At 52.9% G+C, this 27,088-nt stretch overlaps 13 protein-coding genes across 13 annotated transcripts; 6 read left to right on the forward strand and 7 right to left on the reverse strand.

Annotated features, from left to right (window-relative positions):
- Positions 1 to 170: 170 nt before the first annotated feature.
- On the forward strand, positions 171 to 2,235 carry K437DRAFT_258884 (fatty acid/sphingolipid desaturase). Its single transcript, XM_013385717.1, has one exon. It carries the CDS (start codon positions 322 to 324, stop codon positions 2,146 to 2,148), a length of 1,827 nt encoding a protein of 608 aa, XP_013241171.1. The 5' UTR covers positions 171 to 321; the 3' UTR covers positions 2,149 to 2,235.
- A 66-nt stretch (positions 2,236 to 2,301) lies between these two features.
- Positions 2,302 to 4,982, reverse strand: K437DRAFT_227728 (SET domain-containing protein; the record flags this gene model as incomplete). Its single annotated transcript, XM_013385718.1, has 9 exons — positions 2,302 to 2,553; positions 2,660 to 3,126; positions 3,241 to 3,676; positions 3,747 to 3,832; positions 3,890 to 4,169; positions 4,240 to 4,363; positions 4,422 to 4,508; positions 4,583 to 4,697; positions 4,778 to 4,982. 9 exons carry the CDS (start codon positions 4,980 to 4,982, stop codon positions 2,302 to 2,304), a joined length of 2,052 nt encoding a protein of 683 aa, XP_013241172.1.
- A 92-nt stretch (positions 4,983 to 5,074) lies between these two features.
- On the reverse strand, positions 5,075 to 6,239 carry K437DRAFT_195078 (uncharacterized protein). The gene has a single exon (XM_013385719.1). The coding sequence runs from the start codon at positions 5,951 to 5,953 to the stop codon at positions 5,150 to 5,152; it is 804 nt and encodes a 267-aa protein (XP_013241173.1). The 5' UTR covers positions 5,954 to 6,239; the 3' UTR covers positions 5,075 to 5,149.
- A 156-nt stretch (positions 6,240 to 6,395) lies between these two features.
- Positions 6,396 to 7,361, reverse strand: K437DRAFT_227766 (DNA repair protein; the record flags this gene model as incomplete). Its single annotated transcript, XM_013385720.1, has 4 exons — positions 6,396 to 6,763; positions 6,828 to 6,846; positions 6,915 to 7,075; positions 7,154 to 7,361. The coding sequence occupies 4 exons, from the start codon at positions 7,359 to 7,361 to the stop codon at positions 6,396 to 6,398; spliced, it is 756 nt and encodes a 251-aa protein (XP_013241174.1).
- An 863-nt stretch (positions 7,362 to 8,224) lies between these two features.
- On the forward strand, positions 8,225 to 9,437 carry K437DRAFT_239250 (uncharacterized protein). Its single transcript, XM_013385721.1, has 4 exons — positions 8,225 to 8,440; positions 8,528 to 8,647; positions 8,728 to 8,933; positions 9,000 to 9,437. The coding sequence occupies exons 1-4, from the start codon at positions 8,236 to 8,238 to the stop codon at positions 9,027 to 9,029; spliced, it is 561 nt and encodes a 186-aa protein (XP_013241175.1). The 5' UTR covers positions 8,225 to 8,235; the 3' UTR covers positions 9,030 to 9,437.
- Positions 9,438 to 9,531: 94 nt separating this feature from the next.
- K437DRAFT_258888 (WD40 repeat-like protein) lies at positions 9,532 to 11,706 on the forward strand. Its single transcript, XM_013385722.1, has 10 exons — positions 9,532 to 9,893; positions 9,965 to 10,069; positions 10,135 to 10,250; positions 10,319 to 10,385; positions 10,466 to 10,525; positions 10,600 to 10,955; positions 11,030 to 11,116; positions 11,173 to 11,245; positions 11,309 to 11,447; positions 11,526 to 11,706. Exons 1-10 carry the CDS (start codon positions 9,765 to 9,767, stop codon positions 11,600 to 11,602), a joined length of 1,209 nt encoding a protein of 402 aa, XP_013241176.1. The 5' UTR covers positions 9,532 to 9,764; the 3' UTR covers positions 11,603 to 11,706.
- Positions 11,701 to 12,745, reverse strand: K437DRAFT_270171 (uncharacterized protein; the record flags this gene model as incomplete). Its single annotated transcript, XM_013385723.1, has 4 exons — positions 11,701 to 11,810; positions 11,898 to 11,914; positions 12,018 to 12,206; positions 12,288 to 12,745. 4 exons carry the CDS (start codon positions 12,743 to 12,745, stop codon positions 11,701 to 11,703), a joined length of 774 nt encoding a protein of 257 aa, XP_013241177.1.
- A 650-nt stretch (positions 12,746 to 13,395) lies between these two features.
- Positions 13,396 to 15,440, forward strand: K437DRAFT_258891 (putative serine/threonine protein phosphatase ppe1). The gene is made up of 9 exons (XM_013385724.1): positions 13,396 to 13,990; positions 14,081 to 14,148; positions 14,222 to 14,295; positions 14,370 to 14,449; positions 14,531 to 14,648; positions 14,718 to 14,809; positions 14,880 to 14,941; positions 15,021 to 15,187; positions 15,257 to 15,440. Exons 1-9 carry the CDS (start codon positions 13,754 to 13,756, stop codon positions 15,313 to 15,315), a joined length of 957 nt encoding a protein of 318 aa, XP_013241178.1. The 5' UTR covers positions 13,396 to 13,753; the 3' UTR covers positions 15,316 to 15,440.
- Positions 15,312 to 18,145, reverse strand: K437DRAFT_275902 (IGPS-domain-containing protein). The gene is made up of 2 exons (XM_013385725.1): positions 17,775 to 18,145; positions 15,312 to 17,698 (listed from the first exon to the last, which is right to left on the reverse strand). Exons 1-2 carry the CDS (start codon positions 17,982 to 17,984, stop codon positions 15,365 to 15,367), a joined length of 2,544 nt encoding a protein of 847 aa, XP_013241179.1. The 5' UTR covers positions 17,985 to 18,145; the 3' UTR covers positions 15,312 to 15,364.
- A 145-nt stretch (positions 18,146 to 18,290) lies between these two features.
- On the forward strand, positions 18,291 to 19,449 carry K437DRAFT_258893 (uncharacterized protein). Its single transcript, XM_013385726.1, has 2 exons — positions 18,291 to 18,506; positions 18,569 to 19,449. Exons 1-2 carry the CDS (start codon positions 18,418 to 18,420, stop codon positions 19,251 to 19,253), a joined length of 774 nt encoding a protein of 257 aa, XP_013241180.1. The 5' UTR covers positions 18,291 to 18,417; the 3' UTR covers positions 19,254 to 19,449.
- Positions 19,450 to 19,904: 455 nt separating this feature from the next.
- K437DRAFT_264455 (uncharacterized protein) lies at positions 19,905 to 21,955 on the forward strand (the record flags this gene model as incomplete). Its single annotated transcript, XM_013385727.1, has 2 exons — positions 19,905 to 21,029; positions 21,095 to 21,955. The coding sequence occupies 2 exons, from the start codon at positions 19,905 to 19,907 to the stop codon at positions 21,953 to 21,955; spliced, it is 1,986 nt and encodes a 661-aa protein (XP_013241181.1).
- A 1,315-nt stretch (positions 21,956 to 23,270) lies between these two features.
- K437DRAFT_289427 (uncharacterized protein) lies at positions 23,271 to 24,814 on the reverse strand (the record flags this gene model as incomplete). The annotated part of the gene is made up of 4 exons (XM_013385728.1): positions 23,271 to 23,918; positions 24,068 to 24,170; positions 24,267 to 24,435; positions 24,766 to 24,814. The coding sequence occupies 4 exons, from the start codon at positions 24,812 to 24,814 to the stop codon at positions 23,589 to 23,591; spliced, it is 651 nt and encodes a 216-aa protein (XP_013241182.1). The 3' UTR covers positions 23,271 to 23,588.
- A 492-nt stretch (positions 24,815 to 25,306) lies between these two features.
- Positions 25,307 to 26,459, reverse strand: K437DRAFT_275905 (uncharacterized protein). Its single transcript, XM_013385729.1, has 2 exons — positions 26,330 to 26,459; positions 25,307 to 26,225 (listed from the first exon to the last, which is right to left on the reverse strand). The coding sequence occupies exons 1-2, from the start codon at positions 26,330 to 26,332 to the stop codon at positions 25,563 to 25,565; spliced, it is 666 nt and encodes a 221-aa protein (XP_013241183.1). The 5' UTR covers positions 26,333 to 26,459; the 3' UTR covers positions 25,307 to 25,562.
- Between the last annotated feature and the right edge of the window lie 629 nt (positions 26,460 to 27,088).

Below are 27,088 nucleotides of genomic sequence, written 5' to 3' on the forward strand. Positions count from 1 at the left end.
TAGCACAGTCTCCTGGGATAGTGTCTTATGATTTGTGGAACGTAATCCATATGGAGAATATCCCATTTTAAAGGTGTTGAAATTGCATTTTTGGTACGTTTTACTCTTTAAGGAACGTTTTTGGCATGTAATGTTTTTTGCTTCCAGAGCATGTAACATGGGCGTCTCAGGTCCTCTCTCTCGGTTCATGTACTCATAGACCATACACACTTGCCTCTTCCTCGTTCCCGTCATCATCACCGTCGCCTTCCGCTGCCTCGGCCCCGGCCCTCCCTCCCGCCCCGTACTTATTCCGAGGCGGCTTGTTGATCGTTGCACATCATGCCCGACGCCGGCTCCAGTGCCGGCTTTGGCGCTGGTTCTTCCAGCTCCAGTTCCAGTTCCAGTTCCAGATCCAGTTCCAGCTCCCTAACCTCGCCCTCTTCGACAGACGGCATCAATGCCCTTTGCAAGCCTGCAGGAGCTTCACAACGGAAAGCCAGCATCACGCGAACCCAGCTGGCCCACCGCATCGCACAGGGAGAGACGCTGGTCCTACACGCGCACAGGGTTTACAAGCTCGACAACTGGCTCGCCCAGCACCCCGGTGGCGCTCTCGCCATCCTCCACTTTGTCGGGCGTGACGCCAGCGACGAGATCGAGGCGTACCACTGCGACCAGACGCTGCGGCGCATGAGTGCCTTTGTCGTCGCACATTTCGACCTGCAGGACCAGCCGCTGTACAAGCCGCTCGTTCCCCCCGTACAGCTCGGTTACAGAAAGGGTCGAGGGCTCGATCATCCGCACGCCCATCTCGACACGTGGCAACGCTACCTGGACCGACGTCCCACAGCTGCGCTTGCTACCGGACAGCAGACATCTCCCGCAGCACTTTCACCAGCACGGCCCACCGACTTTCCTCTCCCCGTAGAGCTCCTTGAGCCTCCACCAGACCCACCGTGCATCGACGCGACGAAGGAAGCGCAGATCTCGCGTGCCTACAAACAACTACATCAGCAAGTCAAAGACGCAGGACTGTACCAGCTTCGGCCGATCGGCTACGTCCGCGAGTGCACACGTTACGCACTCCTCGGCCTGCTCGCGTTCTACTTTTACGCTTTTGCCCATGGCCGCACATCCTATTTCCTCCTCTCTTCTACCTTCCTCGGCCTCCTCTGGCACCAAGCAACCTTCACCGCTCACGACGCTGGCCACAGCGGCATCACGCACAACCATGCTGTAGACAGGGTTATCGGAACACTCATTGCCGACTTTCTCGGTGGTCTCAGCATCGGCTGGTGGTGCGACAACCACGACATACACCACCTCGTCACCAACCACCCAGAACACGATCCAGATATTCAACACATGCCCTTCTTTGCCATCAGTCCAAAATTCCTTGTCTGGCAGCGGGACGGCCCTACTTCTCCAAAAGTGGAAGAGACCAAGGCGGGAGAGGAGGAAGAGAATAAGACGAGCAAGGCCGATCAAGACACCGTCACTATCGGCCTGTGGAGCAGCTACTACCGCCGAGTCCTTGCCTTTGATGCTCCCTCGCGCCTGTTCCTCCGCTTCCAGCACAAGCTCTACTATGTGGTTATGTCGCTAGGTCGCTTCAACCTCTACAGCAACTCCTACTCCTTCCTCCTGCTCCAAGCGCGCCGCGACAGGTGGTTCTACCTCGAGCTGCTCGGCTTGGCCTTCTGGACGCGCTGGTACATTTTCGGCGCACTGGCACACCTGCCGAGCTGGAAACTGCGAATCGCCTACGTGCTTATCAGCCATGTCCTCACCTCCCCGTTGCACATCCAGATTGTCCTGTCGCACTTTGCCCAGTCCTCTGACGACCTCGGCCTGAGCGAAAGCTTCGCCAGGCGCCAAATCCGAACAACCATGGATGTCCAGTGCCCCACATACCTCGACTTCCTGCACGGCGGCCTTCACATGCAAGTCTCCCACCACCTCTTTCCACGCCTGCCGCGGCATAACCTGCGGGAAGCGCGTGACAGGTTCGTCAAGCCTTTTGCGCACAAGTGGGGGATCGAGTACGAAGAGTACGCCTTCGCAAATGGCAACGGGAGGGTGCTCAAAGTCCTGCAGCAAGTCGCTGAGCAGGTCGACCTCCTTGCTAAGGTTGCCAGGGCGCAGGCAAAGTGCAAGCTGCACTAGAAGTATAGACGGGCACAATCCGCGCCGTCCTGGTAATCATTTTTGTATTTATCGACTAAGCATTCCACGTTTGCATATACCTAGAGGTGAATGTGCTTTCCTTGACCTGCTTTGCCTACATAGGGACGGCACATCGGGTGCAGAGAGCGAGGCTCACAGCATACCTTCCACGCCTGCCTCTTCGTCCGCCCGCAACTTTCCGCCTTCCTTTTGCTCGCGTTGCGTCTTGGCTTTGGCAACTGCCGCCACTTTCTCTTTGTGCGCGATGATCTTGGCGATGTACTCCTTGGCGAACTTCTTCATCTTGCCCCGCTTCTCCTCCGACAGTGTCACTTGCCCGTCTTTCGGCGGCCATTCTCTTTCCTTGGCTTTCTTCAGCTCCTTGGCACAGATCAGCTCCGTCAACTGATTCCGTGGAAGGGGGGGGGCGGAGAGGCAAGGCAGTCATAATCAGCGTCTGTCGCAGACTAAACTTTTAATATCCGTCATAACCTTCCGTGAGATCTCTCACCTCCTTCGCATGTCGCTTGAACGACTCCTTCTCAAATGACTTTTTGTGCTTGGACATAGTTGCCACGATCAACTCGCCAATCTGCTTGTACAGCTTGCGCTCCGGCGTCTTTACGGTCTGACGTGCAATCTCCTTTCGCCGCCTCTTGTGTGGTCTCGATGAATCTGTCGGCAGAACACGTGCTTGCTTGCGCAGAGCCCGATCCGCTGCGGCAATTGCGCTCGCTTGCGCAGACGCCAGAGCCTCTTCTTGCATCCGCCGCTCCAGCTCTGCTCTCTGCTTAGCACGATTGATGATCGCCGAAATGCTCGGCGTGGCTTGACGAGCAGGCCAAAATTGTGCCTCGCAGATGGCCTCCTCTCTCATCTCGGCCTCAGTCGGCTCTTGCATGGCTACGTCCGTGGGAGCATCTTGTGTGACAGCATCGGCCACTGTCTTGAGCATAGTCACTGGTAAAGGAGCGGCACCTTGACCCAAGAACGGTGATACTTCGGAGGATGACTCGTCCGCTGTGGGTTGTTCCGCAGGGCCATCCACATCGAAGTGTTCGTCGATGTGTGCTGCATGATGTCTTCGTGCACCAGGCCATACCATGGGATCGTCAGCAAAGCCCTGCCCTGACTCTCGCCGAGCGATTCGGTAGCCGACAGTTAACGCGTTCCACATGTCAGAGACTGATGTGGCCACCTCTGCAATATCCGCATCGCTGGAGCTGACAAGCTCCTTGACTTGTGCTGCAATACCTGTGTCGTTGACTTTGTTACGGGCGATCATAGGCCACCGAGCAAGACAGCCGAGGGCGAGCATCACCACATCCTTGTTGTCCTTCCACTCTTCAAGGACGCCAGCCATCAACACGAGGCCGTGCAATTGTACGAATGCGCGATTGACGTCTGGCTCGGAAGTCAGCTGTATTCGCGTGAGCAGCATCGGAAGAATGCGAGGATTCGAAGTGGCTTGACGCGTAGCATTGACAACCATCGCCACATCCTCCTTGGGTACAGGGCTCAGCGTTGGCTATCAATAAATTCAGTGACGTGCTGGTCAGCGATTTGTGAAAGTGCGAAGGCAAACCGCGTGGCCTCACAGTAAAGTCGATACCGAGTTGCTTGCTCTTCTTCTGCTTCGATCCTCGCGCACCGGCCATATCCACCTCATCGCTAATACCAAGAGCTGCGTTGGGATAAATTTCAGCAACGTGCGCATCACATCCCAGAGATTTTAACGCACCATCGATAAAGAGATCATCCATGCCTGCAACATCCGTTTGCGTCTTCCCACCAATTGTACCAACGCAGTTGGGCTCCCCGCAGTAGCACGGCTGGGCGTCGTTGCCGTAGCGATCGACATTGTAGTTGAAGCTCAACTCCTCGCCGGCGATGATCGGCCTCTTGGCAAAGATACCCATACGCATGTGCTTGCCGACGTGCCATTTGGAGACGTAGCAATTCGGATTGCAGCTGTGATTGATGAATCTGGCTTTCCCGCCTACTTTGGTGGCATCAATGTACTGAATGCGTGAAATCGAGGACAGTCAGTTGAACGCTCATACCTGCAAACGCAACCCGAGCTTGACACACCTCTTCGCGGGCAAGGGCCATGAAGTAAAAGTGCTCCAAGCCTTCGTCCTTGTAGGCTTGCATCCTCTTCAGGAAGCTGTTCTGAGGGATGATCTCTCCGATGTATTCATAAACAAAAGCATCGCTGAGCGTGCCTGAGAGTCAGTATTCACTTTTCACAAGGTTTCAAAGCGATTACTTACGCTTCAATGCCATATGTTGCACGCAGACCGAAACCCTTCTTCTCGGTCCTGACAATGTCCACTTGAGCATACTGCTTCTTCTGAAACCTGTTTTTGTGACGGAAGGAAGTAGCACAAGGTCCTGAGCTTTAGAACATCGTCTGCCAGCACAATGTGCTTACCTCAGGTTTTGACAGTGCTCTCTGCACAGACAGGTTTCCTCGCAACACTCGATTTGTGTCAGCCGGTTGATGCATTCGGCCTCATCACCGCAAGCGACGAGACCGCTGAGCTGCTCTTTTTCTATGAGAAAGAAATTTTTAGTGCCGAACAGCTCGCCCCATGTCAAGTTGCGAGCATACGACCCGAGCACTCACTCGGATTAAAGACACAATCGCAGACCATCCCGTCCATTTGCCCTTTGCTGCGGCCGATCTTATTGGAGAAGTATACGTTGGATTCCACTTCTCTGAAGGTCTCAAGAGCCTCCTCATCGACTTTTGGAAGATGCGTAACCAGCTGCGCGCCGGACTCATGCTTGCTCCTTCTCTTGGTCGGTTTGACATCAGTTCCATCGTCCATATCAGTGCCATCGTCTGACATGTTGTCCCATGGATCGGAGTCGCTGGGCGATGCTAGTCGGTGCTCCTCCTTGACAGGTCGAGCTCGCTTCAGCTGTGGGGCTATTGGCGGCTCGTGTGGTATTTGCGATGTCAATTGTGGGTATCTCTGCGATTCGGGTGCCGCGGCTATGGATGAAAGGATTCAAGTTTGCGATTGAGCACTCGAGACACATGGAGGTGTGCACAGCTATAGTTGCACTTACCGGTGATAGCGATAGCTTTTGCACTGGGCATGGCGGCTTGTCTCTCCTGTTTCTTCGCAGTGCCGTTGGGATGGCTGGGCGCATGTATGCTCTGAATTGGATGCTGTGCGGGCATAATCTGAGTTGAAGTTTCTGCGCCGTCTCTCTGAGTTGAAATGGGACCGACCTCCTGAGGGTTTTCTTGACCTGCATCCTCATCCGTGTCAGCAACCCTTTGCTGCCCCTCCACATTGCCACCCCAGCACCCGTGGACACCCAGAGCAGTTACATTTTCTCCCGTACGCCCTTTCTGATTTCGGTAACAGGGCTCCCGGGAGAGCGAATTGGACCACCTCGACTCGTTTCCGCGAGAGTAAACAGTGTCCCCGTAATCAAGCCTGGACCAGTCTTCCCTTTGGATAGCCCGGCTGTTGCTCGATTTTGATGACAAGCCCGACCCTCCATAATGCGAAGTTTCGCCAATGTGATGCACAACGCTATCATCATCCCAGCCTGGTGCGGTTGCTCCATTTGGGCCGCTGGTATGGGAATCTGTGTACTCCGATTTCTTCGGAGAACTTGACGAGGCTAATTCTTGCACACCCCAACTGGGGCGCTCAGCGCCATTTGTTACGGCGCTGCCAGTCCCGCTCCTATCGTCAGTCCCTGTGGCAGGCGCTCCCCAACGTCGTGCGCTACCGAGCGGCTTGGCATTCTCGCCGGTGCGTTCTTTCTTGCTGAATGCCATCTTTGACAGGTAGTGCACTTAAGATTCTTGTGAAGGGGTCCGTCTTTGATATCGCGACCGCACCTGGGTAGGCCTGCCGGGTCAACCTGCTGGGCTCAGCAAAAGCGATCGCACGTCAAACGTAGTCTTAATTCTCGGCGCTTCTGATGACAACGAGCCGGCAAGGATTCAAATTGTTGCCAACGAGCGGTGTGATGCTGTGTTGAATGACATATGAGTGTCAACGACAAGAGTGGTGGTGAATGCTGCCGAGGTCACAAGTGAGAGTGCTCGCAATCCGCGGTCCCCTACACGAGATGCCGCCACAAACCACCGAATTGTGACATCTGTTGCTCACAGAATTTGTTGACAGCCTCGTCAAATAGGGTCGTATTGAAAATACAGAAGAGAAACAACTATGCTACAGTCAAGTGGTCGTCCCACTACGATATCTCGTTATCGTTCAGAATTCTTCGACCTCGATCTCATGTCCGCAATCTCCGCAACGCTGGACGTGTTCCCTCCCGGCTTGGAGTACCGACTGATAGTCGTGGACATGGATCTCATCCTGTCTCTTTTGCCACACATTGTCTCGTGTGCGCCTACGCAGATCCGCTAATTTTTGCGCAAACCTTTTCCCTCGCTTTCGCGTCTTCTCGTCCTCCCTTCGTCGGAATTCCGCATCTAACCCTTCCTCTGAGCCCCATTTCTGCGGGCCGAAGGCGAAATCTTCAACCTGACACCGCAGAAACAACATCATGTTGCTGTACGTGGCCTTGTGTGGGTTCGCTTTCAGCAGATGCGGCAATAATTCGCCATCACGTAACTCCGCTGGTTGAGTACAGAGGTAATGTGAGTTGGCGCGTCCCTCCGACCGCAATTCAGGACGACTTACAGTCTGTCAGAAGATAGTCCTGCCGAGATTTGATGATTCGCATGATTAGCGAATTACTGCCACCCTCTCATTTCTTGAACCACTCACCTCCTTAACTTCCGTCTTCGTCAACAGACTATACTTTTCGGGCTTCTCTCTCATACACATTTTGCAAACAAGCATGCCGAAGACCTTCCTCGTGACATCGTCTATCTCCTTCGTTCCACATTCACGACACTGGGTCTGCTTGTCAGGATCAAGCGATATGCCTTATGATGAAGATATCATAACGTTGCTGTTAGTCGGTTTCGTGTAAGACTGATGCAACCCTGCAAGATGGCACTCACCTGGTTCTTGCAGTGCCTTCGCTCTTTCACGCTCTCGTTCGCGCTCCCGCTTGATGTCTTCCAAGGTCTTGAGCTTGCCTTCCACAGATACGTCCTCATCGATCAGGAATCCGCCTTTGGAGTTGTGCAACTTGCTCAGATCAAATTCGATATACTGTCCGAGACTCTTGTCCCGAGGAAGTGGAACAATGCCTTGATCATGAGACATCTTCTGGCGCTTACTGGCAAACCGAACAGACTCATCGGCATCGCGGGAGGTAGAAGGCCCGGATCGCGTGTCCAAGTTGAGATTGTGTCGGGTTTCCACGCGGATTGGGCCAGATGGGCGCTCATGGTGTGACACCTGTCTCCTGGCTGCAGCTAGTTGCTGAATCCTTGCCTTGGCTGCGCAGGACAAAGATAGTTGTGCTCAGCATACCCGACCTTTACCGTTCACACGCGTACCATTGGGCTTACCTTTCAGCCTATTCTCTCTCACCAAACGAATCTCATCGGGAGTTGCTGGCGACGCCGGTTGCCTGCGGTGACAAGCCAAGAAAGATCAGAGAATCTACCAACCCAGCAGACTGCGAAATGCACACGTACCCTCCCGTCTGGGCGGAAAGAGCCAGTGCTCTGCCAGGCTCCATCTCGCACTGATGCCCACCAAGAGGTGGGCGGCAGAAATAGTCAGAGATTAGGAAAGCGCAGCCAGCTAATTCATCACATGGTCGGAGAGGTACATGGCAGTTTGTTTGAAATATCGGATAACGAGTGGCCACAGAGGCGACCCCAAGGTTTGGAATGTTGTAAAATATTTCGGCCGAGAGAGCCCAGACAAGAAAAGCGGCTTTCGGTGGAGAAAGGGTGCGGTGTCTGAGCACACTGCAATGGCGGGTCCTAGCTGGAAGTCTCGATCCGCACCTGTCCGCCTTCCTCTCACCAGCATGAACAGCAGAGTGAATGTCATTGCATCTTACGGTGCCCAGCTCTACAAAGGGCCTTTGAGCTTGCGGTTGCTTGGCCAGTCGTTCAAAGCCTTCTGTGGCACTGTCTTCAGGTCAAACTTTGCGTTGGGGGCAAGGGAAAAGCAATTGCTCACGATGGCAAGCCACAACCAGGACAAGGCTCCTTCCGTCGAGGAGGAGACCTTCGTCGAGCGCAGTGCCTTCTCGACAGGCATGAGCGCCGCCGGCTTGTCGGCAGGAGCCGGTCTGATAATCAGCGCGGTCCAAAACAGCCTGGGCAAGCACAATGCCGGTGCCATGGGTATCTTCACCCGATACGGGTCTACTATCGCCACTTTCAGTGCGTTCGAACCTCTTCTCCACAGTGAATTTACATTTCACAAGGGCAGCTAACTTGAGTTTACTCGCCGGTCAAACTTTCTTGTAGCCGCCATGGGTGGTGCCTTCGCATTCACAGACGCCGCAGTTGCGAATGTCAGGCAGAAAAATGACCCTTACAACGGAGCCGCAGGCGGGTGTGCAGCCGGTCTGGTCGCCGGCGCTCAAGGTGAGTCTCCTTAAAGAGATGTCCGCTTCTCCCAACACCTGGCTGATTGAGTGTTCCCCTTCTTCTTTAATGTCACCCAGCTCGATCGCTCCCTATGATGTTCGGCGCTTGTGCAGGGATGGCAGCACTGGTAGGGACATTTGACGCCGCTGGGCGATCGATGGTTGGACTGCCGTCCGTATCTTCATATGCTTCGGGTAAAGCCTCGGAGGGTGAGCACGGCCAAGTGCCAGGGGGGCTCAGCTGGAGGGAAGAAAAGGAGAAGAGGAGACAAGCATTCTTCAAGGTGAGGCTATTTGGACCCAGCTTACGGCGAGTCAGCTTGGATTGCTGATTCTCATCTACATCTTAGAAACGCCCGGACGCCGAGACCGAGGAGTGAAGGAGTGTGGAGGCTTCTCTGTATGTTCTAAACACCTTTAAGCATGGCAATAGTAGATGTGAAACCGAGAAAGCACGCAAACCCATGGAGGCGCCTTGAGAGGTACGGAGCGTGATATCTACTGAGAGGCACGAAAGTTCGACAATCAAGTCCGCCAAGGATACAAGCCAACTGCTGGCTTCCTCCTTCCACGTTTTCCTTTGAGTACATGTCCGACACGACCGCCTTCAGCTTCTTAAGTATTGACCAGCATGTTCCCTTTTTGACGTGCGGAGGTCATTTACAGAAGCGTTCACATGCACGACTTTTCGCGTTTTGACATGAAACTCCTACTTCACGATTGTTGTCATCAAGCGCCAGTGGCATCGATTTACCTGGGTCCGGTCTTAAAATCTGTCTCGGCATCTTTGAACTTGTTGTTCGGGCATGAGCCAGACTCGGGTCGCATTAATATCCTTTGCCACGACGTACAAATCAGATCATATGTAAACTTTAAGCCAAATTGGTCGGCATTGGATAATTCAGTGTCAATTGCGAGCGCAAACGATGAGACATGAAGAGCAGAGAGGCAAACATAGGAGACGCGCTGCGTTCCGCAATAGTCCGCAACACGTCGAGGCCATCCATCATCCAGGGCATTATTCATCCTCACAGCTCTTCGCGTTCATCTCAATCGGAGGCGCACTCTGTATCGGCCAGTTGGGTGCGAGATCGTAGACTGTGTGCTTCAGCAATATGCCGCGAGTTCAGCATTTCAGCTGCAGTGTGGGGATCCCCGTATATGCTGTCGACTTTATCGACGATGATGTGCTGGTGTATGCAGGGGGCGGTGGCGCGGGCCGCAGCGGCGTGGCCAACGCAATTGTGAGTCGTGACCGTCGCACAGATGATAATTACAAGGCGCCCGCTAATCGAGGCATTTGAGTTACGTGTAGCGCATTGCAAGGATTGATGGGCCGGGCCAAAGACTTGAGCAACTCGCCGAAATCAAGCTCAGTCGCGATGAAGACGCGCCAATGTGTATGACTGTGGACCGTCAGGTGAGATCTCATATCCACCTTGTGATATTCATGGGCATCTCCTCTGATGCACCTGCATTCGTCAGGGTCAACGTATACTATGCGCCATCAACTCTGTCGCATCAGATATGAAGCAAAGGCAAAATAAATCATTGCGTGTGTTCTCTTTCCAGCTTGGGGAAAGCGATAAAGAAGGGTCGTTGTATGTTCATTTGCACACGTTTGCCGAATGGAGACTTGCTCACGGCTTGGCATCTTGTTTCGCTGCAGCAGCTCGGAGATCAAGCCTTCGGCTTCCTCGGCGTCGCTGAACATCACCGATCCCGAGCATTACCAAGTGCGATGGAGCCCTTGCATGAGTTTTAGCGAGACCCAAAAGCGATACTGATGCAATGTACCCCTCGTCCCATACTACAGAAAGTTTTACGGTTATCACAGCATGGCAGCACTCTCTTATCGGCAGGTACCGATGGAACTGTGAGTACAGGTGGGATAGTCCTGCGCTTCCCTGAACACGGCCGCAACTTAAGGCTTCCCGCGCGCTCTACCAGCTAGCATTGCAAGAGTATCCCTCATTACGTTCACTCTGGCCATCGGACTCTCGAGAATTCGCTGCAACGGAGATCTACGACGGCAGTTTTGCAGAAAGTGGTGCTGCTGTCGTGCTGGCCTCAGCTGCCAAACTAAAAGTGCTCAGCACCGTACCACCTGGGAAAGAAGGAAATGAGCACGGACCCACTGTCTTGCAGACGATACAGAACCCGGCGCTCGGTGGTAACGGCACATGCGCCTTCAGGGCGGCGCGCTTTGGGAGAGGAGATGCTAGCCGTAACAAGCTTTTCACCGTTGTGAATGCAAGTGGTGATGCGGGCGGTAGGGGCAAGCGTAGCGCATCTGCGCGAAAGAGGTGAGATTGCCAAGGCATGCATGATAGTGTGGCTCCTCTTTTCATTGCTGGTGCTTCTCTGTATCAATTTGAAGCTTTGTGACCGCATGGAACGCCGAGACCTGGGATCTGATTGAGACGAAGCATGTGTCGGACAAGCCGGTAACAAGCTTTGATGTCAGGTGAGCTGCTTTGTTTTCCCTCGTAACACACACGCTCAACTGCCGCGCCCTTCCAGCTCCGATGGAACGCGACTCGGCTTCTCAAGCTCTGACCTGAGCGTAGGAGTGCTCGATTCGCACAATCTCAGAGTGAGTCGTTTTGGATGCAACTTGAAGTGCTCGGATTCTCAAGAGAAATACCATCTACGGCAGCCATTGGTTCGAATCCTCAGCGCACACAGTTTTCCCGCAACCTGCATTCGCTTCAGCCCTTCGGGCAAGTATCTTGTCAGCGGCAGCGCCGACAACACCTTGAGGCTGGTCGAATTGAACAGCGTAGTCACTGCAGACGGTGAGCACCAACGAACGATCATGCTTGCTGCGTCCTTTGGAGCGGAGATGTGCTAACTTCCAGTCATTCCATTTACAGGACTATCGATCCCTTGGACAGTGCTTTTCACACTTTTCCTGCTTATCTTGGCAGTATACTTGCAGAAGGTGCTGTAGTCATGCTAAGCACCCAGCGCCCATGATACCAGAACAGTCGTACAGACTAGACTTTTGCTTTTGATTGTAAATAAAGAAGCAAAGCCATGAAAGGCAAATTACCACAACAAAAATATACCTGCAGCTGCTGTCGAGAGCAAGGCGACAACTGAAGCGGATCCAGCTTGAAGGGAAGCTGCTGCACCGAAGATGCTGCCAGCACTTTGGTCTGGAGATTTCGGAAAGGAGGACCATGATGTCGCGCATCGAATCAGCTGCAAACCCTCACTGAAATGAAAAGTCCGTCGCAACCCACCGATATATCCAGCTGCACTGTGATAATAAGCACGAGCACAATGAAGCAATCCAGTCACAACAGTCCAGTGAAGCGTGTCAGCGTTTCCGTGATCCTTCCAAAGTAACTGAATGCACTCACGTTGTAGAAACGTCCGTATAGGTTGGTACGATGGACACATTGTGTGAGTGATTCATCCCGTTTGCGCCAGCTACGCCTCCGAGAAGGGCAGATCCAAAGCCACAGATCTGGCGAATGTTCGTCACGAGCTGTGGGGCGCCAGTCCCTTTCGGATCTGTGCCCAACCACCAGCATTGATCAGTGTGTTGGCTGGTGCGCAGGGTAAAATGGCACGTTCAGCAACAGCTTTGCTGGCACGCTGTGAAGCATGAGAGGACAAAGACTACTCACAAGCAGTCGACACATTGTGGATACACAGCCTGGAATGTGTCAGTGCAGGCGCACTTGATGACTGCTATGTAGTTCAGCGGGTTGTTGAAGATGGACGTGGCGTTGGCAAAGACGGAGGATGCCTCCATGCAGCTGCTGATGCTTGAGTAGCTTTTCTGGCACTTGCGGCAAGAAGGATACTGCGGGGGGAAAGTGGGAGATCCCAGCTGGCTCAAAGGTACGGATGGCTGGTCATCGCGTCCGGCAATGAAGGCTGGCGTGGGTGCTGGGCTGGCATCGACCTGGTCTTCTGCTTCATCGCTGTACCATTCGAACTTAGGCAGCTCTGTCACCTGCACCCTTGCAGAGATGTGCTGCGCCTGCGGGCTGTGCTTTTGCTGCTGGGGAACACGCCTCTGGGCAGAGAGCCTGCCTACTTCGTGGGTGACAGCCCTGGGAGCAGGAGTCGCTGCGGGCATGGCCGCTACAAAGACAGCACTGCTGACGAGCAGGTAACAGCCAATGAGGAAGATTCGAAAGAAGCAGGGTGCGTGCATTGTTGCTCCGGGTAGGATTCTCTGCACAGGAACGAAAGGAGGTATCGATGATCGTGCTCTACCAGATCAAGTGTAGAGGGATTGTCGTAAGTTGAGCGGGCAGTTCGTAACAGGGTATGGATGCAAAGCTCAATCGTTCGGTCGTCCAGTCATGAGAGAGTTGGTGGTCGTCAAGGAAGCGTGAGGCAAGGTTGCAGCATGCTCATCGGAGCGGCGAGCATGCAGAGAGGTGGTGTTGATGAAATCGAGGTGGATGGCCTCGACTCAAGGTGGTGAACATGGTATGGCAGTAATGATTCATTGTGGCACCCCGAGCCTTGTGATCGAAGAGCATTTGACTTTCTCATCCGTCCCATCCGAAAAGGGGCTATTCGCGGCACACTGTCCCCCAGTGCACGGTATCCTGGCAACACGTCCATTTCTCGTTCCGCCCTCTCAAAAAGTCATCCCCCCATATGCAGCATATATCGGCATCCAGAGGAATATTCGGTGCAATTCCTTCATCATGCTTTATGTTTGTGAAGCCACAGCAGGCATGGCCAACAAGCATTTCGACAAGAGTTCAGCTATCGATGAATTGAATCAAGGTGATGAGATTGGAATGCACCACTGCTGATAGATGAAGGGAATCAATCTCCAGGACCAGATGAATAGGAACAGCAATCTGGCTGTAGGAGCGTGCAAGGTTGCACAATATACGCACGAAGTGGTGCCGGTGGCAGACGAGAAGACTCCCCCTCATCACAGCGGCAATCCCTTCGCCCAAGCGGCCCAGTAACGCATCGAGCACTCTTGGCCGTCGCCACACACAACTTCTAGTTATATACACGAGAAGGCCTTACGCGGTCGAGGTCACGCGACTCGGCACATATCCTCTGTCGTTCCCTCTCAACCGCAACACGCCGATATACGACGTAGATTGCAGACACGATGGTCATCGGGACACCCGATAGCTGGATCGCGCAGCTCAGCCAATGCAAATATCTTCCAGAGGCTGACATGAAAGCTCTATGCGAGCAAGTAAAGCTAATTCTAATGGAGGAGAGCAACATCCAACCCGTACCTTCTCCGGTGACGGTATGCGGCGACATACATGGCCAGTTTTGGGACCTCCTCGAGCTCCTCAAGGTGGGCGGCAAACCACCAGATACCAGCTACATTTTCATGGTACATTGGCCAGCTCCGCTAGCTTTGGGCGTTCTTCTGCAGCTTTTCTCTGACAGCTCAACATAAATGCGGATTGATTCCATTCCACAGGGAGACTTTGTAGATCGGGGTTACTTTAGCCTCGAAACCTTTTCGCTACTCATGACACTCAAAGCAAGGTGCGTGTGCCGTTTGTGAGCCCTGAGCGCTCTCACCACGAATCCGAGACTGACGCATTCCCATTTGTCTCAGATGGCCGGATCGAGTGACTTTATTACGCGGGAATCATGAGAGTCGGCAAATCACGCAGGTCTATGGCTTCTATGGTGATTGGTCCGAAACCGCCGTACCTCGATCAAAGAAATCGGTTTGACACAGTGGTCCTCCTTTCCTCATAAAGACGAATGCCAGCACAAATATGGAAACGCGAACGTCTGGAAAAGTTGCTGCCAGGTATTCGATTACCTAAATCTTGCGGCGGTAAGGACCAGCATTGGGCGTCTCCCTTGCAGTGTTTCGCCCATAGCTCATATCGTGATTTCCACTCATTGGCCCTCACAGATCGTCGATGGACGAGTGCTGTGCGTCCACGGAGGGCTCAGTCCAGATGTCAGGACGCTTGACCAGATCCGGATTATTGCACGCGCACAAGAAATCCCGCACGAGGGCGCTTTTTGTGGTGAGTTCGCTACAGCACATTGCTCGTACCTCAAGGTTGCGCTGACGGTCCTCTCCTTCTCATCGCCAGACCTTATGTGGTCGGATCCAGATGAAATAGAGAGCTGGAGTGTCAGTCCAAGAGGCGCAGGTTGGTTATTCGGAGGGGCTGTGACACAAGAGGTTCGTACGGCCACATTCTCTAAGACCTTCCGTGAGGGGGTTAGCTGACCTCAGACACGCATCGATGCAGTTCAATCACATCAATTCGCTCGATCTGATCGCTCGTGCTCATCAGCTTGTACAGGAGGGGTAGTGAGTGCGATTGTGTTCGGAATCCCACAGAATACTTTCTTTTCTCGACGCTCACATACTCATGTCTTCTGTCTTTCAGCAAACTCATGCATGACGGTCAGATCGTGACGGTCTGGTCGGCTCCTAATTACTGTTACCGCTGCGGAAATGTCGCTTCAATATTCAGCATTCCCGACCTCCTGGCAATAGACAAAGAGGCCAGCAAGGTCGGATTTGATCAGAATAACTTCAAGATCTTTAGCGCAGGTGAGACTCTCGCTTGCCCTTACAAGACAACGTCTCATCATCTTTCCCCCCCATTTATGGTTCTTCAAGTTCCCGACCAGGAGAGGACGACGCCTTCACGCATGTCGTCGTCGCAATACTTTTTGTAGATGATCCAATCCTCGTCCAGCATCTTGCAACTCGCACTGTATATTACAATCATGCAAGAATCTTTGTGGCTTTTACCGCCTCTACAAATTCCCTGATCTTTGTCCCGTCCTTGCGGCCCTCGGTTTCCACGCCACTGCTAGTATCAACGATCAAGGGACGTGCTGCTTGAATCGCACGTGCAACGTTGCCAGCATGCAGGCCGCCGGCGAGCATCAGAGGTTGTCGGGCCGGCATCGTCCCGTGAACAATGTTCGAGACAATGTCCACATTGGCCAAAGTGGAAGCGATGCTCCAATCAAAGGGTTCACCGGTACCGCCGCTACCAGAATCGAGAGCTGCGATGTGATGCAGGCCCGGCCGAAAGACATCCGCAAGGGATGCCGATTGCGCATTAGAGTTCGAATCGACGCTGAATACCCGAATGACCCAAACGCCGGGTAGGAACTTGGCCCACTCGACCGATTCGGTCCGACCATGTAGTTGCACGACATCCAAGCGCAGCGTTTCCGCGACATGCTTGATTTCGTCAAGGGGCTGATCTCGGAACACTCCGACGATGAGCGGTCTATGGGGGTGAGACTTGAGCCTGTTCGCCGCAGTGGCGAACCAAGGCGACGCTGACAACATCGCCTGTTCCGTTTGTATTTTTCCATAAACGTCGCTCTTGGAACTATCGTGTGCACCCTTGACGGAACGAACGACGTTGATAATGTCGGCTGCTTGAGCCAGAGTGACCGTCCGCTTCGTGTTCGGTGCAAGGATGAATCCTAAAAAGTCTGCACCGGCCAGTGTCGCGGTCATAGCGCTCTCTGATGTTTGCAGGCCGCAGATCTTGACCAGTGGGGACTGCATGACGCTCGTATCGCTGTTCTTAATTCCGTTTGTCAACCCAAGAAGCTCGTCGATGAAGCGCTTCTTATCCGAAGATCGCATGAGCGCCTCACCGACAAGCACTGCCTTGACTCCTTCTTTCTGATACTTGACCACGTCGGCACGGCCCGAGATCCCGCTGAGGGCGCACAGAATCACGTTGTTCGCTTCAGCCACTGACGCCAGCCTGCTTGTCGTTTCCATGTCAACCTTAAAATCATGTAAATTACGGTTGTTGACTCCGATGACTTTCGCGCCAAGCTTCAGGGCCCGCTGCATTTCCTCGAGATTGTTGACTTCAACTAAAGGTTCCATGCCCAGAGAGCAGCTGTATTCGTAAAGCACTTGCAGTTGTGCATCTTCGAGCATGGCAACGATCAGGAGAACCGTATCCGCACCTGCCAAACGGGCTTCCGCGATTTGATAAGTATCGACGATGAAGTCTTTTCGCAAGATGGCGGGGCGGTCCTGCATGCTGTCAATTGCACGCCTTGCAAGGCTGAGGTCGTGCAGGGTTCCTTTGAACCATTTCGGCTCGGTGAGTACCGAAATGACGCTTGCTCCACCCTTGGCATAAGCAGCAGCTTGAGCACCGGCGTGAGCTAGCGGGTCGATGTCGCCCTTCGAAGGCGATGCTCTTTTCATTTCTGCCATCACCCCTGGCAATCTTCGTTCCGCGTTTCTGATCAGCCTTTGTGGGAAGGATATTTGTGGAGGAGCCAAATGCATTGCCAGGGCAATGTCAAGGTCCCTCTGCGAGAAGCCAGGCTGCGCCTTCGTGGCAGCGATATCCTTCAAGCGCTGGGCATGGATGCGCTGTAGAATGGTTTCGAGCTTTGGCGCTATCTTGGCACTATTTTCCGAGTCGCTTCCGTTGCTAGTAAGCTGGCTTCCTGTAAGCATCATCGCCATGATTGGTGTCTTCGTGCTCTCAGCATGTGCGATAGCTTCCGCATCGATGAGAGCTTGGGAGCAATCGGCCCAGGTGCCAGATTTCCAGGAGAGAAAGTTACGCATCATCTCCTTGCCTCCTTTGCTCAGGATGCTCTCCGGATGGTACTGCATTGCCTCGACGGTGTAGCGCGTATGCCTGATTCCCATGACGACTCCCGAGTCCGTTTTGCTGGTGACGACTAGTTCGGACGGCAAAGATGAAATTTGTGCAGCCAAGGAGTGATATCGCGTTCCAACCACTCCGTCGGGATCCAGACCTGCATAAAGCCCTTTTCCATCGTGAACAATCTTGGATGTTTTTCCGTGCAGAATTTCGCCAGCGAATTCAACCGTGCCGGCGTATGCTGCATAGATGGTTTGCAGACCCATGCAAACTCCCATCATGGGGATTTTACCAGCAAAGTGCTTGATGCACTCTATGCTGATCCCTGAGTCAGTCAGAGGGTGCCCTGGCCCTGGGCTGATGACGATGTTCGCTGGCCGGAGAGCCTCGATCTCGTTGACTGTGACCTTGTCATTCCTGAAGACAATCACATCTGCGCCAAGCTCAGAAAGGAACTGTCGAGAGGTTGCACAGTGATGTTGTTACGTCAGGCATGAAAGTGCGCTGCGATGGCGGAAGAAAATTGCTCACCTCGACGATGTTGTAAGTGAAGCTGTCGTAGTTGTCGATCAGCACCGTCTTGCCTTTGTACGCTTCATCCGCGCCCAATGTAGCATGCTCGCTCGAATTTCCATTGGCCGTAGGAGCCAAGGTAGAAGGCGAAGCAGCATTCAGCGGCTCCCTCGAGGACGTCACCCCTCCGGCAATGTATTCGGCAGCAGCAGGAAGCGGAGCGGGCATTTTCTCGGAAGCAGGGGCCCAACCTCGAACAGCGAATGTGGCCTTTCAGTGTTGTCAAGGCTCATTGACCTCAAGCTCCGAGTAACCAATCGTCCAATGAGCCAAGCGAGGTTATAAACAACGGTGTATATGGATTGGGAAGACCCCATCTGGACATTGACGACAACCTTCATAATTCTCTCATGGCCAAGAGTGAGGCAGAGGGGCGGAACCAGCTCGAGTCACATCATCATTTCTCCCTCAAGATGCATCTCAGGCCCCATCATTACATGCACTCGATTAAGTTGTTCATCACAATAACTCCCGGCGGAAAAGTCTCTCCTCGCTTCTACACTCAGGGGCTGCAAGCCAAACAGCCAAAGGCAGTTTTGGATGGGTCGACAGACCTGAAAAGTGCGTTCCTATTTGAGACTACGTGCCAGATCGAGCACAAATGGGCCTGCGAGCGCGTCGTCCAAAAACCGACAAACCATCAAAGTCTGTCTTTCGACCAGTCCTATCAAGCCCTTTCTGTCTCGACTGGTCGGTAGTCTTGCAACGTACGATGAGACAGGAATGAGCTGATTGTATGCTTCAATCCCCAGGCCGCAAGATGCATTCGAATCTACTGATCAAATGAAGTCATGGGCCCACGAGCAAGATTTTCAGGCGTCCAGAGGTGTCATTGGGATCAATCAATGCACCAGAGTGCTGGAACAGCACATTCGGCATCTCCGCAAGAAAGTCATGCCATCAGACAAGGATGATCAAAAACAACATCAAGCATGCACTGAAGAGACAGCTTTGCAGCCACAAGAATGTGACGAAGCAAATTCGCTGTTGCTGTGCCGCCATGATGTCGACCCGGCTGGCTTGACAGCTCATATACCGGTCCTGTTTGCAACGCTTTCTGCGCTCCGAAGGAAATTAGGGCTGCGCTGCTGGCAATTACTGGTGCTTCCTCGGGGGTCTGAAACTACACTCGCGGCCAAAATGTCCGTCCGGCGCTGCGCGGCTGTTCTTTTTCCGAGGGATGTCCTTGTGAGGTCATGCATCAAAGAAGCACACGGACAGCCTGCCATGACATGGCTTGATTCCGCCATGTCAGCTTCTATACCCAACGCTTCCCTCCCGGAAATGACCAGTCTGAGTCCTGCCCCTCCGCAGATCAAGCTGATGCGGTGCCGCGCTCCGTTGGACATGAACGCTGTACGGGCGGAGAAGAGGGCGTCTAGGAAGCTCGCCCGAGAAAGGAGCAAGGTTACCCGGCGGGGTCGGCCTCCGAAGTGAGCGACCTCGGTCGACCGATTGATCCGAATATCTGGCTCTCCGAAAGGTCGCATGTGTATGACAGAATCGAGAAAGTATTTATTTCAGGGCCATATTATCGCTCTTGAGCTTGTCCGTATTGCTCACATCAACTGCACCAATTTGGAAGCAACTTGAGCTTCCTTTCGCTGCATCCTGTGAAGATACAATGAGCGACTCTTATGTATCGTAGAAATACATACTGTGATTTGTAAAGAATTTCGAGTGGTTTACATGCGGAGGCACCCACCATGTATATATCTTATACTTGCTCTGTGACTTGTTGTGAGCCTGGTGTGACCCCGCGGCCTTTAATAGCCTTCAATCATTCGCTCTATGAGTTTCACATGACTTCGAAGCATGTACGTGGCGACATCCGTAAAAACGTTATATTCAAGCGTGGCATTTGACGCACTCCCTTGTGCACAATCCAGTGACAGGGCTGTATGCTGACGCTGAAAATTATAGGAAGACGACTTACACCTGAGCTTTTGTCAGTGAGGTGGCTGCCCCGACAATCTTAGACTCGCCTCTCCTACAGCACCTTCCTAATCGCTGCATAGGCGCGTGCTGCGGCTTGCGCAACGGCCTCGTCGTCGTTGCTGTTGCCTCGCTGTGTCCATTTTTGCGAATATGGTGATGGCTCCGCCTCGAGATAAGAAGAAGCCGAGGGCATTCAAGACAACCACCGCTGTTGCTGCCGTAGATGTGGCACACGTTTCGCCTGCAGTTCCGAAAGGCACTTCGCCAAAAGTGAATGGCAAACAGTCGCTGAAAGCCGCAAAGGTGACGAACGGTGGCCGCAGCGAGGAGAAACAGGATGGAGATCCCGAAAGGACCACAGCAGATGCTGGCGAGCCGAAAGACGAGACCTCAACAGGGCAAGAACCTGCTCTGGACGAAGACGATGCGTCGACCGATGCGGAATCCAATTTTCACGACGCGGACGCTGGCCAAGAAGGCGAGAAGGACGATGATTCATCGGCATCGAGGGACTCCTTGACCGAGACAGGCCACATCCTGCCCGTTGCAGGCTCAGACCAAGCCGAAAAACCGCGCAGTGACAAGCTAAGCGTGGCGCGAAAGGGTGATGAGGATCCGAGCGCTACCGCAGGGTCGCCATCCTTCAGCGTACAACCTGCGGAGGGCTCTCAGGCTGCAAATACTGCTTCCGAAAGGCCTGGCTCGTCCATGTCCTCAACGTCAGAGCCCAGCGTCATCAAAGTGACAGACCACTCTGATGGTTCGAATGAAGAGGCAAGCAGCACAGCCAATGAATTTCGTCGACAGCAATTGCCGAGCACGAATGAAGATGTGCCCGCGGATTCGAATGACTCCATCCCTCGACTGCAGCAACCTCTGCCCCAGACACCCGACCTCGCTGCTCAGTCATCTGCCTCACCTTCCTCATCAACTGCCAAGCGCTCTCTGTGGGGAATGCTCAGTCCCCGTGGCAGCAGCCAAGGCGTGGGAACGTCTCCAACTTGGTCTCCATCGGCAGACTTTCGGCCAAAGCTTGCTGCTTCCTTGTCGAATAGCCTCTCCTCGTTCACTGCTGGACTCTCCGCAGTGCGTAGGGGAAGTGTTGCACCGGCGTCCTCAGAGCGCGTGCGGCTGCCTCGTCGTGAGGTTGATGAAGCGCAACTTGCGGAGGACGTGATGCGCTTCGCAGACGCTCGACACGTTCTGCGGACAGTGACTGATGGCAACAGGCTTAGAGATTTAGGAATTCGCCTCGAAGAAGGTTGGCGAGAGAAAGTAAGCTGCAACCGGTGCATTGATTCATGCTTTTGGTTGAGCGCTGACAAAGTCTTCTCGTTCAGCTTGCCGAGGCACAGTCTCTGCGAGCCCGTCTGGAGGAAGCTCAAGATACACTGGAGGACCTTGAGGACGAAAATGAGCATTTGCGAACGCAACTCGGAACTCTTAGCGAGCAGATCGCTGCGCGTGAAGACGCATTTGAGCAACTTCAGCGCTCAACGATCGAGCACCAGACGAGGGAGAAATCTTTGTGGCGAGAGGAGGCGCGAGAGGAGAGAGAGAACGTTCTTTTTCAAGTTGCAGAGGCACAGCGGCAGCTTGCAGAAGAGCGGGCTGTGACCGCGCAGCTGCGCATTGTGCTGCAGAGCGCAAAGAGCGGCCGTATCGATGTACTTGACAGCATCGATACAGGGGACGGTACGAGTGCACCTGCAGAAATTCAAGATAAACCCTCGGTCGATGCTCGCCAATCTCCGGAATCAGGCGCTGTCCTCCGACGGCAGTCACAGTCTAGCGAAAGCAAGCTCGATCAAGATTGTGGCGAGAAAGTGGGAGATGAAATACAAAATGACGTCCTGTTCAACTTGTCGCACTCTCCGACGTCTTCAAAGCGTTCGACGTCGCTCTTCAGTGAGGTTCACACGCTGCACGGTATGCGAGGAGCGGGGCTCCTCGCAGGTGCAATCGCGGAAGAGGAAGGGAAGACCTACGCCATCGCCACGCAAGTCCTCTTTGATAAAGCTGCCGCCGACGGGGCTCTTACCAAAGCGCTTCAGGAGGAAAATAACTCGTTGAGATCCTATGTTGATGCCAAGGATCGACGCTGCACAACTTTACAGCTGGAAGTCGAAGAGCTGCAGACGCGCTTGGTGCAAACCGAGTCGGCCATCGCCGAATTGCTAGACACAGCACCGCCCGTCTGAATTTCCCGCGGTTCCGATGGTCATCAAGTTCACCCTCAGCTGTGTAACGTTGCCGCATATTTGGGGAAGGCGTCTGCCTCCATGCGTGCTTGAATTGGGTTGCACGTCTGAGCTCGCCGAGCTTCAATTCATCGTGAATGCACTTCGCATCCACCGGCTGCAAAGTCGGGTATCTCTTCTTACTCCCTCGATCCAGGCAGTCATGTGTTTAATGGCCATCATGTATACCAGTAGAAATATCTTTTCGGGCTGTAGCGTTTAGAAGGTGAAAGTGGATCGTGTTTTCAATTTACCTGCACAGAAAAAAATCGTGGAGTCGGCGGCGGGAGCTTAACTATCGGCAATATTCTTGCTATGGGAATGTAGAATGCATCAAGCACGCAGATGAGCCGTGTGAGGACAGGCAGAAAGCAACATGGAGGGATAGTCAGCCGCGGACTGCAACGACATCGTAGAATCACAGCATTTATCTTTCGTAGCCTGTACGAGCAATACTCCTTTGTAACCCGCTGTATCCTAGTTGACTACTATATGTGGCAGGGTTGACATCCTCTTAACACGGTTCTTCGACTTTGTTATTGCTCGTATAGTGCTCTCAACTCATCTTTTACGTCACAACTAAAGGACTACCCAGATCACATTAATAAAGGGTTTGCTGGAATACGTCAAATCCGCAATGCCAAGTTGGCATGATTGGCAGCAACCTGAGAGGAAACATGGGCATTAAAAATGTAAAGTCTCATAAAGGAAAAAAAAGGTGGCAGCAAGAAGACGTGATACCCAAACTTATCATTAGCCTTGAGTCGAGAACTTTAGCTTCAATCTGTCGAAAGGGGTATTCTCGTTGGCTCTCGCAGTTGCAAGTGTAGGCTGTAGGTGTAGATGCTGTGTGACCTCGCATCCAAATGTTTGATCGTAGCTTAAAGATTATAGAGCACCTCTGGCCTTTCGAATCAAGCAGACCATTTTTGACATTTCCTTCGCAGTAGGAAGCCATGCGCAAACACGACCGGGTCGAGAAAACAAGTACATCAGGCCCACGTAGTTGTCGGCTTGGATCAGTATGCCTCCACTGAATCCAGGCCGATCAAAAATTGGAGAGTTTGCGTGGGAACACAACCATAAAACGATCAGATTGCGTCATACCTTGAAGTGTGCCCGCCGGGTATGGTAGAAGCGACGAGGAAGGAAAGAAAAGGGAGCGGTGAAAATAGGCGTACGATATCCTAGCCGACAAGACGAACGCGGATTCACATCCATTTAACAACTTCAATCAAGTATTCCGTCACTCACAGCCCTTGTCAGTTTTGGTGGTCATGAAATGGCGCAGCAGACTTATGTAAGGTTCAAGCATGAATGAGCACAGAATCAGTAATTCGCGCCAGAATACATTCCCTCGTCTTGCGAGAGATTCAAATACCGTGAGTGCATTAGATCATTTACAGGCAAGGTAGGAGGAATAGGCGGGTATATTGAAGATGTTAAAGAAGGATGAAGGAGTAGAGTCACACGGAAGGAACAGAACAAATTGCTACCCGAGATAGGCCAAAAGCCATCTGGATCCCAGATGGCCACTCATTTAACGGGCGCGCGCTACCTCTACTCCCCTGTATCAATCCTTAGAATCCAGAGCTCATATCGCGCAATCGACCACGTCGGCTGCTGCGCAATGAGTTTCCAATTGCTTGCTCTGCAGCGGCTTGGCAAGTGGGCTGGCGATATTGGTGTTGCTGTTGACCTTCTCGAACTGGGCTGTGTCGCGCTTGTGTGCTTCTGGCGCACCCTTGAGTCCTACGCCGTGGTGCCAACTTTTTGCATGCTTTGGATTGCTGAGTACGTGCTGAATTGCGCCATTGTTGTCGAAATTGATACCCATACTCGTTGGAGGACACAGATCCCGAAGAACCCTCTGCAGCGAAACTACCTCATGGGTCACCTCGCTTGGTGCCATCAGCTCTTCCTTCTGTGAAGCCAGCGCAACTTTGTTATGCTTTTGAGACTGATCTGTGGAATGGTCGCATCGAGCTTACTGTACCAGCTCTGGCCTGCTTACCCCAATCCGTAAATGCTCTTGGCCAAACGCAAGTGCTTGCCGGCAAGGGGATAGCACACCGGCGAATGGTTCGAAGAGACCTCCTTGCACTCGGCATAAAGGTAGGCGGTCTTGACGTCTAGTGATGGAGGTGCAGGTTGTTCATAGCCACCAGATCGATTACTATGGGCAGGGTGGTCAGTCGGGAAATGGGAGCATGTCTGAAGTCAGCCCTCCTCGATCCATGAAAAGCGCCTGGTTATTAGCCTCGATATATACCGCTGCACCCTACCGCCGCCTTCGCGTTTGACCTTCAATATCCATTTTGCGTCCACCGCTGGTCTACCCGATGGCAGCTTTACCTCTACGCATGTATCATTATTCTTGATTGCTGTTTCCGACTTGCCAGTATCGTCGCTTCTGAGGGGTTCTGTGTGACTGTGAGGCTCTGCGGGATCGGAGGAAATGGTCTCTGATAAGTAAAATGGCTCCATACCCATTAACTTGCCCGGTGGCTTGCTGGCACGGGCCAGCCTTCTCAAAGTGGGCTCTTGGCGCTCTTCTAAGGAATCCTCCCGCCCTACCTGTTGCGTTGGTGCCTTGCAACGCTCGGTCGCGCACGAGTATGCCGTTGAGACTAATGCACGAACTTAGTCGAACGATATTTTGCGATTACGATAGGCTTCTTCTGAAATCTAAAGTATCCCTCGACCGTTGTGATGCACGATGCGTACCAGGTGATTGCACGTATAGGCAGCGGCTGCTGTGACCAACTCACCCAGGAGTGCTTCCTCCAGCTTCAACTCGCTGATCCATACTCGAACCATGTTGAAGAGAGTCAGAGTGAGGCGTTCAGTGTGCCCGCTTGTTAAGGTTTGTATGGGACTGGCCTTTTGTGTCAGATACAATGGATCAAAGGAATTGCTGCACCCACATGCGGATATACTCGTCGCCATTGTCCGAGCGGATACTCTTCATCTCCTTGCCTGACCCCTCTCTACTCGGCGGATTCAGGTATTGGCTGCCTCGGCAACATTCTTGCGATCTGCTACTTTTTGGACACCAGACCTTGCCCGAACTTCCATTTATTAAAGGTAGGAAGTAGAGTGCACCATCTCTATGCACTCCTTGGGCATAATTCAAGCGCTGTCTCTGTGCACCTCTTTAAATACATGTTGTTCTTTGCTCCCTTTCTGGTGCCGTATGAGGAGAGAGAAAACCTTTCCGAGCGCATACGCTTCTCATACGCGGTCAGTTTCGGTGACAGATAGGCCATTCGCCTTGCAAGTCGTGTTATACGGGTAAACGCCCTGCGCGGCCGAAGCATATGTGTCATAGCCCACCGCCCGCATCTGTACAACCTGCATATGCTGACATGTTCTGAATTGCAATGGTGGTTCAATTCATGACAAGGCGAGCTGGGATGCCGCTCTCCAAACCTGGCCTTACAGTTACTATGCTGTTTCCACTGCCCAAATAGGCTTCACACCATCCTTCTTCAGCGTGCTACAGCCACGGGCTTCCATAAGTTTGTCGTCACTGACAATGATATGGTTCGGCTGCATAACTTCGACTTTAAGTGCATTCTTGACTTGGATGTCGACGACTGTGCCCTTGTCTGGCTTGACACGGATCAGTCCATAGCCGTCCTTGGCCATTGCCCCCATCATGCCGCCATTGGTGTGCTTGCTGACAGTAGAGTCCTTGACCTTGTTGGTGAGTGCAGTGCTTTGAAGGACGAGGTGGTGCAAATGTCCCATGCGGAGAATGTTGTTGTTCTTGACGTGCGTGCGCTGCTGGGAAACATGGCGTAGAGTAAATGATGTCATAGCAACTGTCGAAGCGGCGTGCAGCTTCTCTGCTGAGCAGTGACTTTGCACTCCTTTTTGATCGACATTCTTTTTGCAGGTGGCCATGCTTGCGACCAATTCCAGCGACTTGTCTTTCTTTTGCCACCATGGGTGGAATATTTGTTGAATATGACAGTGCCGACCAACTCGTTAGTATTCTTGCAACGCTAGCGAAGCTCCTCCTGGAGTAGCGTTGGGTCGTTGTGTTCTTTTGGTCACCCATCGCCGAGCTGTTCGAGAAGCTGAATATTATAGTCGAAGCCCGAGTCGAGTCCGACAAGGATCGCGAGGCAATAATTGTTCTCCGAACTGTCGACCCCTTGTGCGTTGAACATGTTGTACGTCGTTGTGAGGGGGTCGAGGTACTCCGATATGCTCTCCCAGGGGTCTTCTTGACAATCCAAAAGTCAGTCTTGAAGGGAGAGAGAGCAACTCCTATGTGGGCTGGAACTTGGCTTCTAACATGCCCCACAGCTCTTTAGCTGTCTTCACCATGCAGACCAAGCCAATTGATCTTATCGTTGTTGATACGCCCCAGCGTCGCCAAGGCCTCCGTGTGTCTGCGCTCGTATTCAACAAAGATGCTGCCGTCAATCAGGCGCTTACTGACCGGGCCAGCCATGTCGCCCCACAAGCCAGTCTTGATCATTAGTATTCCGGCTTTGAAAGTCCATGCATTGTAGTTGCTGCCGTGCAGCTTCTCAGTGCTGACTGTGACCCCAGTCGAACTCGCAATTGCTGAGAATTTGGTTCTTTTCGTCAGGTCTCTTGAGTATTCAAGTCAGGCTTGGATTTGGGCTCGTAAGCTCATGTGGAGAGGGTTCCAGTCGACCAAGATGGAATACCAAATACCTTCACTCTCTCTACGTTACACGGACTCTGGGTGCTACACGCAGCTCCTTATATATATTCGAAGCGTTAGCTTTCATACCCAGCCACTCTAGCTTCGCTTTGAGCTGAAAATTTTCATGACATTTGATGGTGTTTCATGGGTGGTGCCGCTTCGCTGCACTCAGGCCTCTTTGCCTTGCACTGCCGCTGCTCCTACGTCGGCCCGATGGTCGGCCAGTGTCACTTTCTATGTCATAAAACCCGCCAAATGGGCCTCACTCGTCATCACCGACCTTGCCCAATCGATACAGTAAGTAGAAGGACTTTATTGCAGCTGCTTTCAGGTCATACAGTTCTTTCTTTTGCAATCATTTCTTCTCTCGACTCCGGTCCCTTGCGCGCCTTTCATTGACATAACAC

This window comes from Tilletiaria anomala (assembly GCF_000711695.1).
Source record: "Tilletiaria anomala UBC 951 chromosome Unknown K437scaffold_99, whole genome shotgun sequence".
NCBI classification, from domain to species: Eukaryota; Fungi; Basidiomycota; class Exobasidiomycetes; order Georgefischeriales; family Tilletiariaceae; genus Tilletiaria; species Tilletiaria anomala.

Bases quoted from the DNA above. Each gene is read 5' to 3' on its own strand.
- K437DRAFT_258893 (XM_013385726.1), top strand. From the start codon at position 18,418: ATGGGCCTGCGAGCGCGTCGTCCAAAAACCGACAAACCATCAAAGTCT. The intron at 18,507-18,568 runs GTCGGTAGTCTT...TTCAATCCCCAG, and splicing joins AGCCCTTTCTGTCTCGACTG to GCCGCAAGATGCATTCGAAT.
- K437DRAFT_258884 (XM_013385717.1), top strand. From the start codon at position 322: ATGCCCGACGCCGGCTCCAGTGCCGGCTTTGGCGCTGGTTCTTCCAGC.
- K437DRAFT_258888 (XM_013385722.1), top strand. From the start codon at position 9,765: ATGCCGCGAGTTCAGCATTTCAGCTGCAGTGTGGGGATCCCCGTATAT. The intron at 10,956-11,029 runs GTGAGATTGCCA...ATCAATTTGAAG, and splicing joins AGCGCATCTGCGCGAAAGAG to CTTTGTGACCGCATGGAACG. The intron at 11,117-11,172 runs GTGAGCTGCTTT...GCGCCCTTCCAG, and splicing joins GTAACAAGCTTTGATGTCAG to CTCCGATGGAACGCGACTCG.
- K437DRAFT_275902 (XM_013385725.1), bottom strand. From the start codon at position 17,984: ATGCCCGCTCCGCTTCCTGCTGCTGCCGAATACATTGCCGGAGGGGTG. The intron at 17,699-17,774 runs GTGAGCAATTTT...ACCTCTCGACAG, and splicing joins TCACTTACAACATCGTCGAG to TTCCTTTCTGAGCTTGGCGC.
- K437DRAFT_258891 (XM_013385724.1), top strand. From the start codon at position 13,754: ATGGTCATCGGGACACCCGATAGCTGGATCGCGCAGCTCAGCCAATGC. The intron at 14,296-14,369 runs GTGATTGGTCCG...TTCCTCATAAAG, and splicing joins GCAGGTCTATGGCTTCTATG to ACGAATGCCAGCACAAATAT. The intron at 15,188-15,256 runs GTGAGACTCTCG...TGGTTCTTCAAG, and splicing joins CTTCAAGATCTTTAGCGCAG to TTCCCGACCAGGAGAGGACG.
- K437DRAFT_195078 (XM_013385719.1), bottom strand. From the start codon at position 5,953: ATGGCATTCAGCAAGAAAGAACGCACCGGCGAGAATGCCAAGCCGCTC.
- K437DRAFT_239250 (XM_013385721.1), top strand. From the start codon at position 8,236: ATGGCAAGCCACAACCAGGACAAGGCTCCTTCCGTCGAGGAGGAGACC. The intron at 8,441-8,527 runs GTGCGTTCGAAC...ACTTTCTTGTAG, and splicing joins GTCTACTATCGCCACTTTCA to CCGCCATGGGTGGTGCCTTC. The intron at 8,934-8,999 runs GTGAGGCTATTT...TCTACATCTTAG, and splicing joins GGAGACAAGCATTCTTCAAG to AAACGCCCGGACGCCGAGAC.